This window comes from Lethenteron reissneri, chromosome 9, assembly GCF_015708825.2.
Source record: "Lethenteron reissneri isolate LAM-NWPU_2019-01 chromosome 9, ASM1570882v1, whole genome shotgun sequence".
In the NCBI taxonomy this organism is placed as follows: Eukaryota; Metazoa; Chordata; class Hyperoartia; order Petromyzontiformes; family Petromyzontidae; genus Lethenteron; species Lethenteron reissneri.
This window is the reverse complement of record NC_083787.1, coordinates 6,868,158-6,885,517: the sequence shown is the minus strand read 5'-3', so window position 1 is coordinate 6,885,517 and position 17,360 is coordinate 6,868,158. Positions and strand designations below refer to the sequence as shown.

The window sequence follows — 17,360 nt, the reverse complement described above, 5'->3', positions numbered from 1 at the left end:
TATTTCGTTATTTCTAAATTAACTAATGTGAGATGTCGAAGACCTTCGCAAAGAAGGAAATCGGTCTGGCTCAAGACAAATACGAGCAAGACAAAAGTCTTGTTCAACAACTTTACTATTCAGTTGCAGATATCTACCGTAGGGACATAACTGGGAGACGCGGCAGAATATTGTATAGCTGGGACAGTTCCCGTGGGGCAGACGAGATGAAAATAATGAAATGAAGAGGTGAAAAGTGAGCAGGTTGGAGTACTTTTTTAAAAACTGACCTTGGAAAAGAAGTAGCGCACCATTGTGGTTAAAAAATAACATTTAAATGCTTGTATATTACCTTCAATGACGTATGGATCTGAAACATGGACTTTGACTAAGCAAATTGAACAGAAGCTGCATTGTTGAAATTACACTCAGAGAAAGAGGAAAACATTGATCGGAGAACAAACCCAAGCTACAGACATCAAATAGCATCAGCAGCCTGTGAGGAATGGTGATGGTTTGGGGATGTCTTCATCCAGCAGTGAATAGATCATGGCTAATTATGACAATGTTACGACTGATAATTGATAATTGTTTTTGTTACCCTTTTATCTGGCAACAAAACCGACACCTTTTTTTACAAGGAGTCATGTTTGCATTGACCACAATACCTGCAGTCGGAATGCAAAAAAAACACAACTCTGATAATGTATGCACTGTCCTTGAAATTGATTGGTCCACACCTGAGACAGCTTTCCTTAGAGCCTAGTCTCACATGGTGTTGGACCAGATGACGCCAAAAAGCGCACAACTCAAAGACAATGCACCATCAGAGTATGTGAGCTCGGGGTAAGCATTTACACCATTGGAACCTCATTTGCCAGTAGCAAAATATAATTGGTTTTGAGGTTCCAATGGTGGTATAATGTTACGACTGGTAAAGTCACTTTACCACTTTACCGAAAGAACCAAGAATATGAGTCCCTGCAGTCACGAAAGCTTTAAATCAAAATGTTACGACTCACAAATGTTCTTCATAGTCCTAAATTTGCCATGTCTCGATTTCACAATTCTATATCTCTATGCAAATCGAATGCACTGCACAAGTGTGTGTGTGTGCTTATACGTGCATATATATGCGTAGACATGAAGAGTGATGGTGGTGTGGTTATGATATGACACTATGGTTGTGTAAAACGGACTTAGATTCATAAACATACACAACACCAGTGGCAATTGTCACTTGAACATGGCCCGAGTTCTTCCTAGGCCACCTCCGTCTCGTAATCTACACAGATAACACCTTGTGTAGACGACGCTGGTCCCACACTTCCACTACGTTTCACACCGGACTTAGTAGGTGTTTGATAAGCTGCAACACTTCCATTGATAGTCAATTCGACCAAATTAAGTTACGAAAAAAAATCCACATTTCTGAAGTCAAGGGCAGACTCTGCAAGAGAGACGAGACGATCACAGCCGACTTGCCACAGAGCGGAACTTTGGAGGGATGATGGACCGAGTGATCCCCTCCGGTGGGATTTCAGCCAGAGTTGAGCGACCCGCCACGCCACGGATGCCAACGAGCGATGTGCGGCGGTAACAGAAACAAGAGATTCATTGCACGGTGCTCAATCTTTGATTGTGCAACTCGTATAAATGAACGTCACCGTCACGTTGAGCGGGGCAATACGCCTTGGACGTTCCGAAGCCACTCCTGCGCCAGGTGTGGCCAATTAAAATAAGTGAATTGTGCTCGCAGATACACAATTGTATATACTGCTCTCTGTTGGCCACAGCTCTTTTTATTATTATCATCGCCTGATTGTGAACACAATTGTGCAATCTCCCTTCAATTGAGAGAAACCTCAATAGGGTTATTTACATGAATGGTTAAATGTCACAGCTGTTCGAACTCCGCTGGTGAAAGAAATTCTAAACACATCAACAGAAAATGAAGGCCGCGTTGAGCATTTGGCTGTCTAGTGGGATAAACAAACAAAAAAAAAACACCGAGTGAATCTATGTGCAATTAAAGTTAAAGTACATCCATCCGTGGGTTCGATCCAAACTCTGACGCCTGCATATTTAGATTTTGCATGTTTTTGCATGAGTATTTGGCTGTTAGAAATTTCCACATGGTAAGCCACTTCGTTGAGCTATCATTTGTGGCCAGGTTGCTTCTGAAAAGAGCTATATAGCTCAGTGGGCCTTACCTGGTCAAATAAAAATAAAAATATAGTTTTGTTTAGTTTTAGTTTGTTGCTCAAGTTTAGAGGCACTCCTAAACTGGTGGTGACAATTCCATACTCCTACAGAAGCAGCCAATCCCCCCATTGGTCGATCATTGTTGAATCGGAATCAGAATCTTTATTTAGACTGGAGGAATGCGATGAGCTATGAAGCTTATGTTAACATATGTCCAATAATTACTTATTTATCCAGTGAGCAGGGATGATCACGAATGTAGTGGTTTCGAGGTAGAGTTCCTGGGTGATCCTGCCACCAGCATGTTTGTGATTAATTAATTGTTGTTATGGGTGGCGAGTTGTTAACTACCTCGCCTGTTATGTCGGAGGTCGTGGTTTAGATCCAGACTCTGACGCCTGCTGCATGTTTGGAGTTCACGTGTTCCCTCTTCCCGTGGTGACGTGGATTTTTTTCCAGGTCCTCCGGTTTTCCGTCCACATTTCGAAACGTGCTTTTGGAGTAATTTGACCGCTTTAAATTTCCACATAAGCCACTTCATTGAGCTATAATTTGTGACCAGGTGACTTCTGAAGAAGATATTCTTAGGGTTTTTTTCGGTAAAATCACGTAGGAAAAAAATTAAAATTAATAAAAGTAAAATAAAAATAAAATAAAAATCACGACGTTTCGGAGGCAACACAAGCTTCCGTCTTCAGGTGGAACCGTCACAGCACGATAGCTGTATAAAGTAAGAGAAATTCCAAGAAAATTGTATTTTATTTAAAATTTTTACCTACGTGACTTTACAGAAAAAAACCTATGAATATGAATCCTTGCAGTCACAAAAGCTTCAAATCTAGAATTCTGAAGAAGAGCTGTATAACTCAGTGGACCTTACCAGGTAAAATAAAAAAAATAGTCTAGTTTCATTATTATTGTTATCGAACTCGTGTTGCCACATTTTCAGTGCAATACACTCACCACTGCGCCACCCTAGTCACTGTATCACGTGGAAAAACACTCAAAGGGAAATAAGTGAAAGGATGCTATGGTCAGATACCGTCTACAAATACTGCCATCCACAGTTTAACACGTAGGAGGCTTTCGCGACCAATATCATCCATAATAGACGTTTTTGTGTTAGTTCGCGTAAATACATAAATGTGTCGTTGAAACCCGCCACCACCCGACACAGCCAACTAGTAAGGGTTGTCACGTAAACAGAATGTGGTCAATTCGTCACTAGTACAGCACACCGGTGTGTTGGAGAGCCAAGCCAGACGTTTCGCCAGTAATTACAACTAGTTGCTATTACTCTCTATTATGACTGCCATACATCTTCACGAATCGAACACGCACAAAAACTAAAGGTGCCCAGTAAGCCTCATGAAGTGTACGTGCGCTTGCTGTAAGCGAGCCTCTGCTGAGGCTGTCACAGCACACGAAGAGACAGCACGACGCATTGCCTGTGGCCCCCTTTTGTCTCCACAGTACCTGACGGTGATGATACTATTAAATGCACGCACGTTGAACTTCTTTCGCACCGTACGTAGCAATCCACGCTTCTCAAAGGTGCACGTCAAATGTGGTCAACTGAAGAGAAGCACAGTTTAGATTCAATGTCCACTTGGAGCAAGGGTCGCCAGTTCTCAGGTACAACACCGGAACGTATCATGGAAAGGAGAATATCTGACGGTACCTGGATAGGGTGAGAACGACATGCGGAAGCTTTGTCTCGGTGGTCTATTTTTTGCACAACTGACAAAATGTTGTGACTGTTCACGTACCGGGAAGGTCTACAGATATCCGAGGAGAGCTACCCCAAAATGTGAACAGCTGAGAGACCAGAATTAGGTGGCAACCCTACTTTGCCACTGATTAAACCCTTGGCGAGGAAGTGAATTCGGGTATCAAGGATTATGTAGAGCAGTGTGCCCAGACACACACACACATACATAAAGATATAGTGCAATAAAAAAAACTACACAATTCAACCTCGCAATTATTTAACTGCATATGCGTGTATGGCAATCCCCTGTATAAAAGGGAACACGTGCCAGTAATTATTGTGAGCAGTCGAGGCACAATGTACTTGTGTGAGCATCCTCCAGCATAACGCCCACACGTTCACCACATGCGGTTAACCACAACTATTAGCAATCTAGCTCCTATTTAGTCGCAGTGTCCATTGTGGTTTTATAAAGGGGCTTATTCATAAGGGGACAATTTACGTTATTAGATCTACTTGTCACGAAGGATAAGATGTCAAATACAGCGCACCTGGATTTCACTCGACTTGGTCCAGATGTGCTCAATATTATTTGACATTCTAGGTGTCCACAATGCCCTCTAACCCTCATTCCTACAAATAACCTTTAATTGAATATATAATTGACAAAGTAATGGCAACGCAATTACATGCAGTCGTGCTATTCGGCACACTGGGCGAAAGACAACTTATGGTGAGAACTTTCACACCTCTGTAGCAGTAGTTGCATTCATGTTTTTTAGATCTTACTCGTCAATCTCACGACCAGGAAGAGTCCAACGCCACATTGTGTGTGTGTGTGTAAAGTCTTACTTGTGTCTGCCATTGTATCACCAACAGCAAGCAATTAAGAGCGGACGTAGAAAAAACAAACGCAAGCTCAGGTCGCATGGATCTAAGAGGCCCATGCAGACTGTGTGTTTCTAATATCATCCCAGTGCGATTCTAATCCCTCAACTCTTCTTATTGGTTCTTTCGGTAAAGTCACGTAGAAGGGAAATAATAAAATAATAAAAATAAAACATAACAGTCACGTAGAAGGAAAATAATAAAATAAAATAAAACATAACAAAATACAATAGTGAGAATTGTATTTTGTTATGTTTAATTTTTATTATTTTATTACTTCCCTTCTACGCGACTTTACCGAAAGAACCAAGAAGATGAATGAATCCCTGCAGTCACGAAAGCTTCGAAAAAAATCGAAATTTCCCTCGCCTCTGTTTAGCGCGGCTGGCTACGTACGTACGGTGCGAAGGAAGTTCAACATACGCGCGTACACATGTACAGATCAGCGGTGTGGCGATTGAGTGTGCAGACGGTGGCAACTGCACCAGGGCCCAAGGATCAAGTGGGGCCCAGCTGACATGCTTCGATTGATGGAAAAAAGTGGACAGGGTGGCAGCCCATCTCATTGTTGGACATGACAACCACCCTATGCCACTGATTTCCAGCGCCTACCCAATCTAACGTGTTTATTCTTAACGACGTTGAAACTTTTACTTCACTCAATGTAGCAAATACAATGCAGTATAGCTGAATGTTACATCGTTTCAATGTTCGAACTAGCCTTATATTATCATTTGGCTGTCCTGAGCCGGTGATGCAAATTCCACATTAATATGGCAAGGACAACGATATCCAAAGGACGATCATTACAGTATTACTATTGTTTACCTGTATTCATTGTATTATCATCTGTATTAATCTACTACATGGAAAGTCAACATAATCATGCTGTGGTGGAGGGACTGCTACTTGCCTTGGGGATGTGGAATTATTACCACTCAGCTCAGTGTCACCAACTCAGAAGACAATTTCCTTCAGTGTTTCGAACAAGAAGAATATGTAACGTTGACTGTTCTGAAAATAGCGTGTCCTAGAGCGTAAAAAGAAAAGTTTATTCAACAGTATTTTCCAAATTCCATTTTTTTTTTTGCTATAAAGTGTAATTCATTTCGCGCTCGACATACGAATCAAAGTCTTTAATACGCCGGCGTCTATTTGCCGATTGGCAAAAATTAATCGTAATTATCACGATGCCGATTGCTGTAGCCTACGGTGCAGTGTCTCGTAATTCACTTTATCTCTGTTGCCAACGGAACGTTCACAGACGGCCGGACGGCCAAGCAGACACCCCGGGGAGCTAAGGAAAACATCTCATTGTCTGTACCTTAAAGAAAATATGAAATAAATATTAGGAACTATAAATACCTGCTTGATATATATGTGTGTAGCAATGATTTTTCCAAAATCCATTACATATGTAGTATGATACGCAGTGTAGCTGCAAAATGTGTTAATCTCATGAAACGTTGTTTTATTCTTTTATAAACACTCGGGGGGAGGGGGGGGGTGCAGCGGTGGTGTTGCGGTTAGCGCACTGCGCTCCAAATATGGCAACTCCAGTTGAATTCCCACTCACGACCAACGCCAGTGGCGAATATTGGAACCAGTCCAGGGCCTCCCCCTAGGTCGACTCAGCCTCAGATGAGTACCTGGTGCCATGTGTAAACATCAGCACTGGGGACACAAAGGCGGTCAGGTGTGGTGCTGGCCACCCACCCCCTCGTGTGCCTTGCCGGCCTTCAAAACTCCTCGCAATTAGCACTTGCCCAACATTTTTTTGAAGAGAATAAACGAAACTAAACACATTCTTATTCTTAGGTTTTTTCGGTAAAGTCACGTAGGTAAAAAATTTAAATTAATAAAAGTAAATAAAAATAAAATAAGAATCATGACGTTTCGGAGGCAACACAAGCTTCCGTCTTCAGGTGGAACCGTCACAGCCCGACAGCTGTATCAAGTAAATGAGAGATTACAAGAGATACCACTCCGTATATATACTGGTTGAGGGGGGGGGAGGGTGGAAGCTTGTGTTGCCTCCGAAACGTCGTGATTTTTATTTTATTTTCATTTTACTTTCATTAATCTTAATTCTTTACCTACGTGACTTTACCGAAAACACCTAAGAATATGAATACTTGCAGTCACGAAAGCTTCAAATCTAGAAACTTAACACATTTTTCATGTTACCAGGCAGAAGCGACCTGACCACAAATGATTGCTCAACGAAGTAGCTTACCATGTGGGCATTTATAGCAGCCAAATACTCTAAACGCACGTTTCTAAATGTGGAGGGGAAAACCGGAGGACCCGGAGAAAAATCCACGCGACCATCGGGAGAACATGCAAACTCCATACTGGGAATTTTTGTCATTGTTGTGTTTATGTGTGGGATGGAGTGCTGATATGTCTTTGCCCGCCCCTCTGGTCAGTACGGTTGGCTACATGCGGTGCGAAAGAAGGTCAACATGAATACACACGTACATCGTGATGGGCACACTCTACTGTGAGCCTGGTGATCCAGGTTTGATTCCCGGCCACGGCGATCATCGGTGGAGACTAATATTGGAATTGTCCCGAGTGGCCCTCCTCTTTACCGACTTGCACTGAGCAGCGCTGTGAAGTATGACCGACACAACGGGTGGAGCCCTTGATCCACCAGTGGAATTGCAAAGGGTGCAATTTGTTGCGTAATCTTAGACTGATCTATAGTACATGAATAATACATACATTTGCAGTATATAATAACATATACATAACAGCGACTCAGGTTACAATTACAAAGAGTATCTGTCTCCTTAAAGGAATAGCGTGTGTCGAACAGCTTCCATTGGTATACCCGAGCCAGGAGTGGAAACTCCACATTCATTTGGCAAGGCGAGTTTGCCCATACGACTACTGATAACTTTTTATCAAGTGGGTAATCATCGACAATGGAAGAATGATGGCATTAGTCGAGCTTCAAACCAGGATTTGAACTTGCAAAACTTTCGCATGGCTGTCAGTCTGTAATGCTTAGTTGATATGGTATTGGCTTCAAATGCCAGATGTATGGAACCACGTACATCCATCCAAAAGCGGCGTGGTAAATTGCACTCCAAACCCCGCAGTGGCAGGGATGAATCGAGCTTGCAATGTCAAGGAATCAAGCGGCATCTTCCGAAAATGGCATCGCAACCCCTAGGCTTCGCAGCGAAAATATCTCCAGGAGTTTGGAGCGGAGCCGGAAAGGCAACACAGAGATCATCAAAGGCAACATGACACGTGTAAGCGCTTATTTACACTTAAAGCGTACACGCAGAGCACCGTCATTCGCATTCTTATAAAGTCCCCATTCACGCAGGCAATTCAAATGCGGGTGCCAGTCGGCGTTTGAGAATGCAATTTACGACGGTACTTGCCAAGGTGTGGAAGAAAGGAACTCTGAGGTCTGCTCATTTCTTTGACAGCGGATGCTCTGCAGGCTGCAATCAGTGGCAATTCAGATGGTCATTCAGTAAGCCTTGGTGTTCCTGGGCGAGAGCGTATTGCGACAATAAGTTTAATCTGCGAAGGAGACCTGGATTCAAATTCTCGGGGAGATTAAATACACACGCAGTCTCCTTTAACCACCACATTGTCACGGGGACACAATTAAGGGCCGCTTGGCTTTGAACGAAGTTCTGATATCGATTGGCACCTGAATCGCCGTGATTGCAGTGCGACGTAGAGCGCACAAACAAATAGACATACCTTCGCGAACATGTACATGCACACGCGCACGTACAAGCAAGAGCACCCTACATTTAGACTTATAGGCCCGAAGTGTTATTGCTGAGCACCCCTCTGTAGACCATCACGGCGTGGCAAGGGCTCGCGTAGCCAGCCGGGATACCCGGCTGACTCTTGTCTCTCCCGCCAAGCTCTAGGAAGCCCATGCAGAAAAGGTTCAGATACCATGGGCAATGCACGTGGTGGCACCTCTCATGGCCAGCCATTGAACCCAGTCCATAGAGATTGGAGGGAATTGTAATTGTACAAGACAAAGATCACCCATTTAGCCTTAACAGACTCTTGGGGCAAGTGCTTAGTGGGCACCTACGATGGTCGGCATGGCACACACTGGGGTGGGTGGCCAGCACCATTCCCGGCCGCCTTTGTCTCCCCAGTGGCGATCTTTACACACTGCACAGGTTACTCATTTGAGGCTGAGTAGACCGAGGGGAGGCCCAGAACCGGTTCAGATAATCATCACCGGTGTTGGCCATGAACGGAATCGAACTCGGGTCGCCGGGTTAATAGCACAGCGCACTAACCGCTGCACTACCTCTCCCCACATTGCATTGTACACACATGTGCACACACACATGTGTAGGCCTACACACGAACACATTTAGCCACACACTGTTCATCTTCACTTTCTTGCCCAGTGGCAATGCGATTGCTAATCTCTGAGACCCTGTCGAGCTTGTCAATGACTGACGCTCATGCCGGGCTACATCGGTGAGTGTGAGCATTGTGATGGTATCGTCATCAAAGTGCACCTAGCCTGGCATGAGCGCTGTGGTGACATCATCGCACTTGAGCGGCAAAGGTGGCTGTCGTCGTTGATATCATCACCTCCGATGAGCGCGGTTGGCTACGTATGGTGAGAAAGACGTTCAACAGGCAGGCAGCAGCCCACGGTGCGCCCACTGACAATGAAGTAAAAGCTGCTTCGAGGCAATGCAGAGCATTAGGGGGAGAAGCTACCCTGACGGCTGCGGATGGAACCTGCAGGATTTAGAACATTTTTAGCTGCGCTATGTTATTGTGACAAACACATGGCATGTCTATTTTTTTACAAATGCTTCTGTATTTACCACTTTGTTGGGAGTCAACAATGTGTGTTGGGTGAGCATATTGGGGCACCCACCAAGGGAATCTGTAATTTCTCCTACTGAGTCAGGTTTCCACAGCACAGATGATCACCTGCTCATTTGAGAACATTATATAAGTGTGTACTTGTTTTAGGTTTGTGTGTTGTATTTTAAGGGTTGTATCATTGTAGTTCAACAACTGGCATTATCCTCGACACGCAGTCAAAGACAGGCCCCTCTCATTCTACGAACTCGTCACCGTGGGGCTGCACGGTGGAGAGATGTCAATTACCCCACCTGATGAACAGGAGGTTGTGGGTTCGACCCTGACGCCTGTAAATTTGGAATTAGCATTTTCTCCCCGTGGTCGTGTGGATTTTTCTCGGGGACGTCCAGTTTTTCTCTCCGCGTTTGGAATCAACTTGCGTTTAGAGTATTTGGCTGGTATACATTTCCACTTGATAAGCCACTTTGTTGAGCTATCATTTGTGTAGCCAGGTCACTTTTGAATAAAAGCTATGCAGCTCAGTGGGCCTTAGCTGGTAAAATAAAAATAGGTTCGTGGTTTCCTCGATGAGTCTTTCCCGGTAATCTGAGCCATTTCTCCAGACAGTCCAAAATGTGTCTCCCTTCCCCAACGAGCATTGGGCGACATTCATCTCATTTTAGGATCCTGAGCCAGTGGTGGAAATTCCACATTCATATGGCAAGAGCCAGAATCTCGCGAGGGCAACCGTTGTTGTACGATCAACAAGCCGGTATTCATTTGATCAACACTGGAGGGATTACGCCAAGTCAACACTCACATGGGATAGAGCCAAGAAATACCAACAAATATTAACACGTGGCCAAGACCTCTGTTCTGTGTCTCCACATACACATACAAGTAAAATAAGTATTATTATTATTTGACCTACTGGCTTCTCAAATCAATATTAACCAGCAGTATTTGTTTTAGTAAGCAATGTCTGGACCGGTTTTAGATCTTCTGGCTCTCATCGGCAGAGCCAGAGGCTTGTGAAACGATTCCTGCTGGCTCCATCTCAGGCAGTGGTTCTAGAAGTGTGGTCCCCGGCAGTCCTCCACGTGGTCCGTGGGGCTGTGATGCAAATGCAGGCTGATCCGGGATTAATGACAACTTTTATACCTTTTACTAATAGGGGTTTTCCTCTTTTTTTCTGGCAACAAAACTGACACCTTTTGCAAGGAATCATGCTTACATTAACCACAATACTTGCAGTCAAATGCAAACAAAAAACAATACTCTGATAATTTATGCATTGTCTTTGAAACGGATTGGTCCAAACCAGAGACAGCTTTCTTTAGAGCCTCGTCTCATATGGTATTCGACCAGATGACGCCAAAAGGCGTCAGTTTTGTTGCCAGAAAAAAGGGGAAAAACCCTATTAGTATATTTTGGTACTGGCAAAGGAGGTCCAATGATGTTTTATACCTTTTGTTTCGGACATTCATTTATATTTTACTCATTATATTTAATTACAAAATTAAGGAAAGTAAACTACCCTGATTAAGCTACTCTAATTATAAGATCTAAATGCTGACCCCCCCCCCCCCCTCTCAAAACAAACCTCTTAGCTGTGTTTTAAAAAATCCATAATAGAGGTTTTTGGGTTAGATCGCGTAAATATATAAATGTGTCGTTAAAGCCCGCCACCACCCGAAACAGCCAACTAGTAAGGGTTGTCACGTAAACAGAACGTGTCAATTCGTCACTAGTACAGCACACCGGTGTGTTGGAGAGCCAAGCCACAACATTTAAAAAGAAAAAATGTTTTCATGCTCCGTAATAATATGAATCATTTTGTATTTCTGGTATTTACACAGATAAGTGAATGCGTCTTGTCACCAGGGGTTGGTTGCTGGTTCGTGCGCAGAAACATTTGCATCAGCTGAATGGTCCGCAGGCCTAAAACGTTTGAGAAACACCACTCTCAGCGACTGCGCTCCGCTCAGCCCAAGAATCGGCCTCGCACGGCACGGCCATGTTGTTGCGTGCTGCAGGGTCGTGCGTTCTCTCCGCAGGAGACGGCGTGTGGTGCACCATCACGTGCTCGGTGCCGGCAGGCGAGGAGCTGGTGGCCTGCGTGGTGTCGGACCCCAGCTGCCCTTCACACCTCCCACTGCCCCCGAGCCTGGCACTGCTGCCCCAGCTGGGAGCGCCTGCCCCACGCCACCCACTCCTGGGGTGTCTAAGTCTGCTGCCCCCCAGGCCTCCTGAGCTCGGAGTCATCGTTCCGCCCTCGCCCATCAACCGTGAGTTCCGCTTGGGGCTTTCGTTAATGCTGGCGGTGGACGCGCAGGGTTGCCACCTCTGTGGTGGTACAACAACCAGAGCAACAACACAACAGGCCGCTACGGGAAGAACAATACCTCGCAATACCACGACAAGAGAAGGGGGAGCTGCATTCTGAACAAATGCATTGTCGTGAGCGGTGTGCTATTACGTTAATTGACAGAAAGAAACGGGACTTTAAATGTCCTGTGACAGCAGCTACTTTCACAAGAGGATGTCCTGGGAAAACCAGAACAGGTGGCAACCCTAGGTGGACGATGCTTCTAGTGTTCGATCACTGCGTTTCCTTTTGAGAGAGTGAACAGAGCGGCTGCTGTCGTGGCAAGGTGGCTCGGAGCCACCGATGGAGATGAGCAATGCCCATGCTGATTTGAGCACGGGGACAATTTGAATTGTTTTTGTAATTGGACAAAGGAATGCAGAGGTGGATCGGTGGCTATCGGGGCTCATAATGGCCACGGTATGCATTGAGCCGACACTGCTCAAATGTTACTCTGATTAAACCAGGCTCTCAAGTGTCGTGCAGCTTTAATTTAGAAAATCGTGCAGATTTGATTTTACACTAGATGCTACCTAGCCCTTGCCTTGAGAGATAACATGTGTATAATGTTCCGGGGACACATCTTTACATGGGCCTTTCGAATCAGATAACTCAACCGGAATTTGATTAGTGGTCTAAAGAAACTCAAAAGTGTTAAAGTCCTAAAACATTAAATTCACAAAATAGGAGGTGGGCGGGCACTCCTAAGCAATGAGCCAGTGCTCCTAAGATCAGATAATTTAAATTCCGGTTTCAGTGTTTAAACCACTGAGTTGATAGCGAGTTGATGGTCTCAGCCTGATCCCCAGCGATGGTTAAAAACGCCATCGCAACAGCTTAATTTCCATAAATATTCGCGACTAAATTTGGGAAAAATGATCCACGTGGTTTGTAGGGTCGATTGCAGAGATGTCAAAAAGTAAGTCTACGATACCTGGGACTGTTCCCGAGCGCACAGGGTGAGATACTACTCTCTGATGATCACAGACAGTTAACGTCGTCTCATTACATGATGCTGACAGCAGCAATGGAATAAAGTTGGAATAGAAACATGAAATGAATATGAGCAAAAAGTGAAGTGGAACATGAATTACTTTTGGACAGACACATCTTTCTGTAGATGTGCTGGAGGACATTCCTCACAATGCGATTTACGATGCATGCAAAGCAATTTCTGTGGTTGTTGTTATTGCTGTTTACGTGAGTGCAGGGAGCGTGTTTCCATGTACAGCGTGTGGGATCTGGTATCGAAGTGAGCGGAACCTTCAAGCGCACCTACAGTTCTATTGCGCCGGGCGACTTCCAGATGGAACTCCTTCGCCCGGAGGACCTGAAAGAGGTGAAATGGTCAAAGCCTCTCCGCGGTGGCTCTGAACTAGGAGTGGAAATTTCACATGCATGTATGTTGAACATCTTTCGTACGTACCCAACCGTGATAATCGGGGGTGCGGGGGAAAGGACAACAAATTAGAGACAAAAATCAGTTAATGTAAAATAAATTTTCAGTCTAGGTGTATAGCTTCAGTGCACAGGCTCAGTGGCTTCGTAATATTGGAAGGAAGAGAGCGTTCCAGACGGCCGCAGAAGCGCATGTGAAAGCGCCGCGCGATGCAGTGACCGTCTTTGTTAGATCGCTAGCAAAAAGCCGCTGCGGCGAGAATGTCTGGAGTTGGCGTGATGGTTCATGCTCCTTGCCAGTCTCTCAATTGGACGACCATCGCTAACTACCAGCCTGGAGAGATGATAAATGTCACTGGTATTATTGATGTAGTTTTGGATAATTTTGTACAGTTACGCTTGGGCGATATCGTTCGACTGGGATTGTGGGGAAGCGATAGCCGAGGTGGGGTGGCATCAGTAGAACTGATGATGATGACCTCATAAGCTTGACCCTAATGAACATACTTACATATGACATGCATCACACATTCATTTGAAATTGAATTAGGTGGGAACCCAAAGGAGACTTGAAGTGGATACAAATAAAGATTTGCAAAAAAAGGTATCTCAGTGAATACAAATAAATAAATAAACATATAAACAAACCCACAACGCATCTCAGTTAAATTAATATGAATAACATGTGCAAGAACAAATGTTATATTTTAAAAATTTATCAATTCCAGCGATGCATTTATTTCACACGAATTAAAAATAACGGTTTTACATCATTATAAATATATAACATATATTCGATCAGTTCCTTGAGCCAATTGACGAACAAATCGTTATTTTCCAACAATACCATTGTTCACTTTGTCCAATAAAGATGATGCTTAGAATAAGTAAGTCAAACTAGTGCTTTATTTACCTAGCAGGGTCTCACTGGGTTTGAAGACTCTCTTACGAGGAAGGCCCCTGTTTGGGAGGTTTTGGTCAATAAAATCTTATTTTATTTTATTGCAACAAAACACGAGCCCGGTACATCACGCCGAAGGACTTCAGCGAAGGGGTTGCAGAGAATCCGCGGAAGCTTCCAATGCGGCGCGACGGGACAGCACGACATTGGGGGGGGGGGGGCGACGAGGAATGCAGGGCCCTCTGAACCCCGTGCACTGGGGGGGGGGGGGGGGGGGGTGGGGGAGATGAAGATTTAAATGGGAAGGGAAGAAGGTGGTGGGGGAAGGGGGGAAACGTTCATTTGTTAAACGTCCACGGTGCAGCAGATGACACTCTCAGGGGTGAATTCCCCGCAGAAATTACACTGGTCAACAAAAAAAAATCCTTTTTTTCTGGCCTGGACTTTTGCAGCTGATTCCAAATCTGATCTCAGATTTTCTCTATCACATCATTTTTATGCTATCGGCATACCCCATTTTCATTGATTTACCCGAAATTAACTCTGTCACTTATGATTGCAAGTTGTTGCGAGTCGGTGACTGCTTTAGGGTTAAAATATGATGCTGTATTTTTAGGATAGTGTGTTTATAATATCATTTTATGTAGATATCCACATTTATTTAATATTTTTCTTCTGCAGTTTTTATTGAAAATGCAATATTTGATATCTCAAAAACCTGATGTGATAGACAAAAACTGATGCCAGATTTGGAATCAGCACCCCAAAATTACCTTAAAACCGTTGGAATACCTAATGCCAGAAAAAGTGTGTTGACCAGTGTTATCGGGCAGCTGCTTGACTCAAACTATGGGCTCCGGCGAGCTCATCGTGCACTCAGGCCTACCGGGCTTCATTAAGGACCGCTGCCCTCTCTCGATGCATCCCAACGACTTTGTTAACGTTCTCAACGCAATCGTGACCGTGTGGGGAATAGAGCCGACGTGCGTCTCAGATGGAGTGGTTACACGTACACATACACTCACAAAACAAAGATTCCCTGATCCGCCTTATCGACTTTTGGGGTCAAGGGCTGTTAGTGAAACACCCGTTAAGTCGTGCATGGCGCACGCCCGGGAGGGTTGCGGCCAGAACTATGGCCAACTTCCTTGGCCTCCCCAAAGCTCACGTTTTACGCATATCTCCAGAGACTCATTTAAGGCTAAGTCGACCTCGGCAAGGCACAGGACTAGTCAGATAGGAATGGCCGGATATTTAACTCAGGTTACCAGCTTCGTGGCAGTGTGCTAGCTCTGCAATACACAAAAACATACGTACACATGCGTGTTCACACACATATGCACACAATTGGTCCTATAGCCTATCCTAATCTACAGGCCCAATTGCTGTGTGTGAATGCCTGTTGTGGAATGGCGTGGCCACCACACACACACACACCTGGCTCACATTTGGTCTCCCCAGTGCAGATGTTCCCACACTGCAACAACGTACCTTTTTTAAGGCTGAGTCAATCTAGAGGAGGCTCGGGATAGGTTCGAATATCGCTGTCCACTGATGTTTTTGCATAGTGAGGAATCGAACTCAGGTTGCTGGGAATGTATTGATAGGCATTCAAACATTGCTTCCACCACTGCTGAGATTAAAAGGTCACCCATCTAGACGTTTAGACCATATGGGGAAATGCCATTAGCAACAACGTATTATTAAGCCCCACTATGACACACACACATACATTCCCCCGACTGATCCTGCTTTCAAGCCGTCAGTAAGTTTGTGATCACTGGGTTCTCACCAATGCCGGGTGTGCTCGTTAGAACGTGCATTGGAGGCTTATGCCGCCAATTACACTGCCACTAATTAAGCCGGAGACAATTAGCCAACTCCATAAACAAGACTTTATTGAAGGGGAGGGGACACCAAGTCGGCCTGCATGGCATCGTGGTGTTTGTAAAACAAAAGGAGTGCTCATACTTTAAGACAAATATAACTTTTCACCCCCGAAGCACAATAATATGAATCTCAATTTGTGTTTGTTCAGTTCTAATAATACATCAGGGATGACTATGGCAGCGGTGAAGGACACATTTAAAATACCTTAACATCATCATCGTCATCGACCACCATGCTATATTTCGAAATATCATCATCACCAACAACAGACATGATAATTGTACTGCTGGATCAGGGCCTCTCCAAGCTCTCTCGGTGTCTCACGATCCCTACTATACAACAATCTACCAAACACGAGCTGATTTAATCACTCCATCTCCTCATTAGACGTACGTTGGGACTTTCAATGTGCGATACTGTGGTTGTGTATATCAAGCCAATGGTCAAACACCTACATGTTAACAAGCCACGGTACGTGTGGAGGTTGCTAGGATTGTCGTTGCAGGATAGGGTAAGCAACTTGTAAGTTCAGAGAAGAACATGAAAAGATGCGATGAGCGGGAATGGATGAGGGCGTGTTAATGAAAGAGACGTTGGAAGGGCTCCTAGAGATTGGCTACCGAGGAGAAGACCGAAAGCCAGTTGCTGGGAGACCACACGAGCAGACCTTGGAGTTTTGGTGTCAACCGTGCAGCAAGCTGAAGCAAGTGGCAGAAGCAATGGCGATGTGTGGTGGCATCACGGACATCGGTCGTGGTGACCCCACTGACCTTGATGAGAGAGAGTTTGTTGGCGACGATGCTGGCATGGTATTCGCTGTCAATAATCGTCTCGGGCAAGCCGCTGCATCCAGCAAAAGAAAGATCCACCGACAACATTGGCTTGCGTCATCGCACTTTAACATGCACAATGCGTGCCCCTTAATTAAAAGAGTGCGCAGAAAAATCTCAGAGAAATATGCTAACGAGGCCTTCTATACAATAGTATATGCTAATGAGGAATATGGATCGAGATGTGTACATAAATATGAATAAATGAGCAAAGATGCAAATTTAGATGTATAGCAGATTGTGGAGCATACGATTACATCTTGGACAACTTAACGTGTGAGATTAATTTATTCATTAAGTCATTCATTCAGTCATTCATCATCTGAAATGCCAATTATTTCCTTGGGTAATTATGGGATGATTTCGCCA

At 44.6% G+C, this 17,360-nt stretch overlaps 1 protein-coding gene across 4 annotated transcripts in view; it reads left to right on the top strand.

The window, feature by feature from the left end:
* LOC133340328 (zinc finger protein ZFPM2-like) overlaps positions 1-17,360 on the top strand; it is a 232,160-nt gene that overhangs the window by 191,729 nt on the left and 23,071 nt on the right. For 3 of the 4 annotated variants that reach the window (XM_061548472.1, XM_061548470.1, XM_061548469.1), the window contains 2 exons: positions 11,662-11,892; positions 13,183-13,311. In XM_061548472.1, coding sequence (XP_061404456.1) covers positions 11,662-11,892; positions 13,183-13,311 — 360 coding nt within the window. The remainder of the gene's footprint in view (positions 1-11,661; positions 11,893-13,182; positions 13,312-17,360) is intronic. The other variant, XM_061548471.1, reaches the window with a different exon arrangement.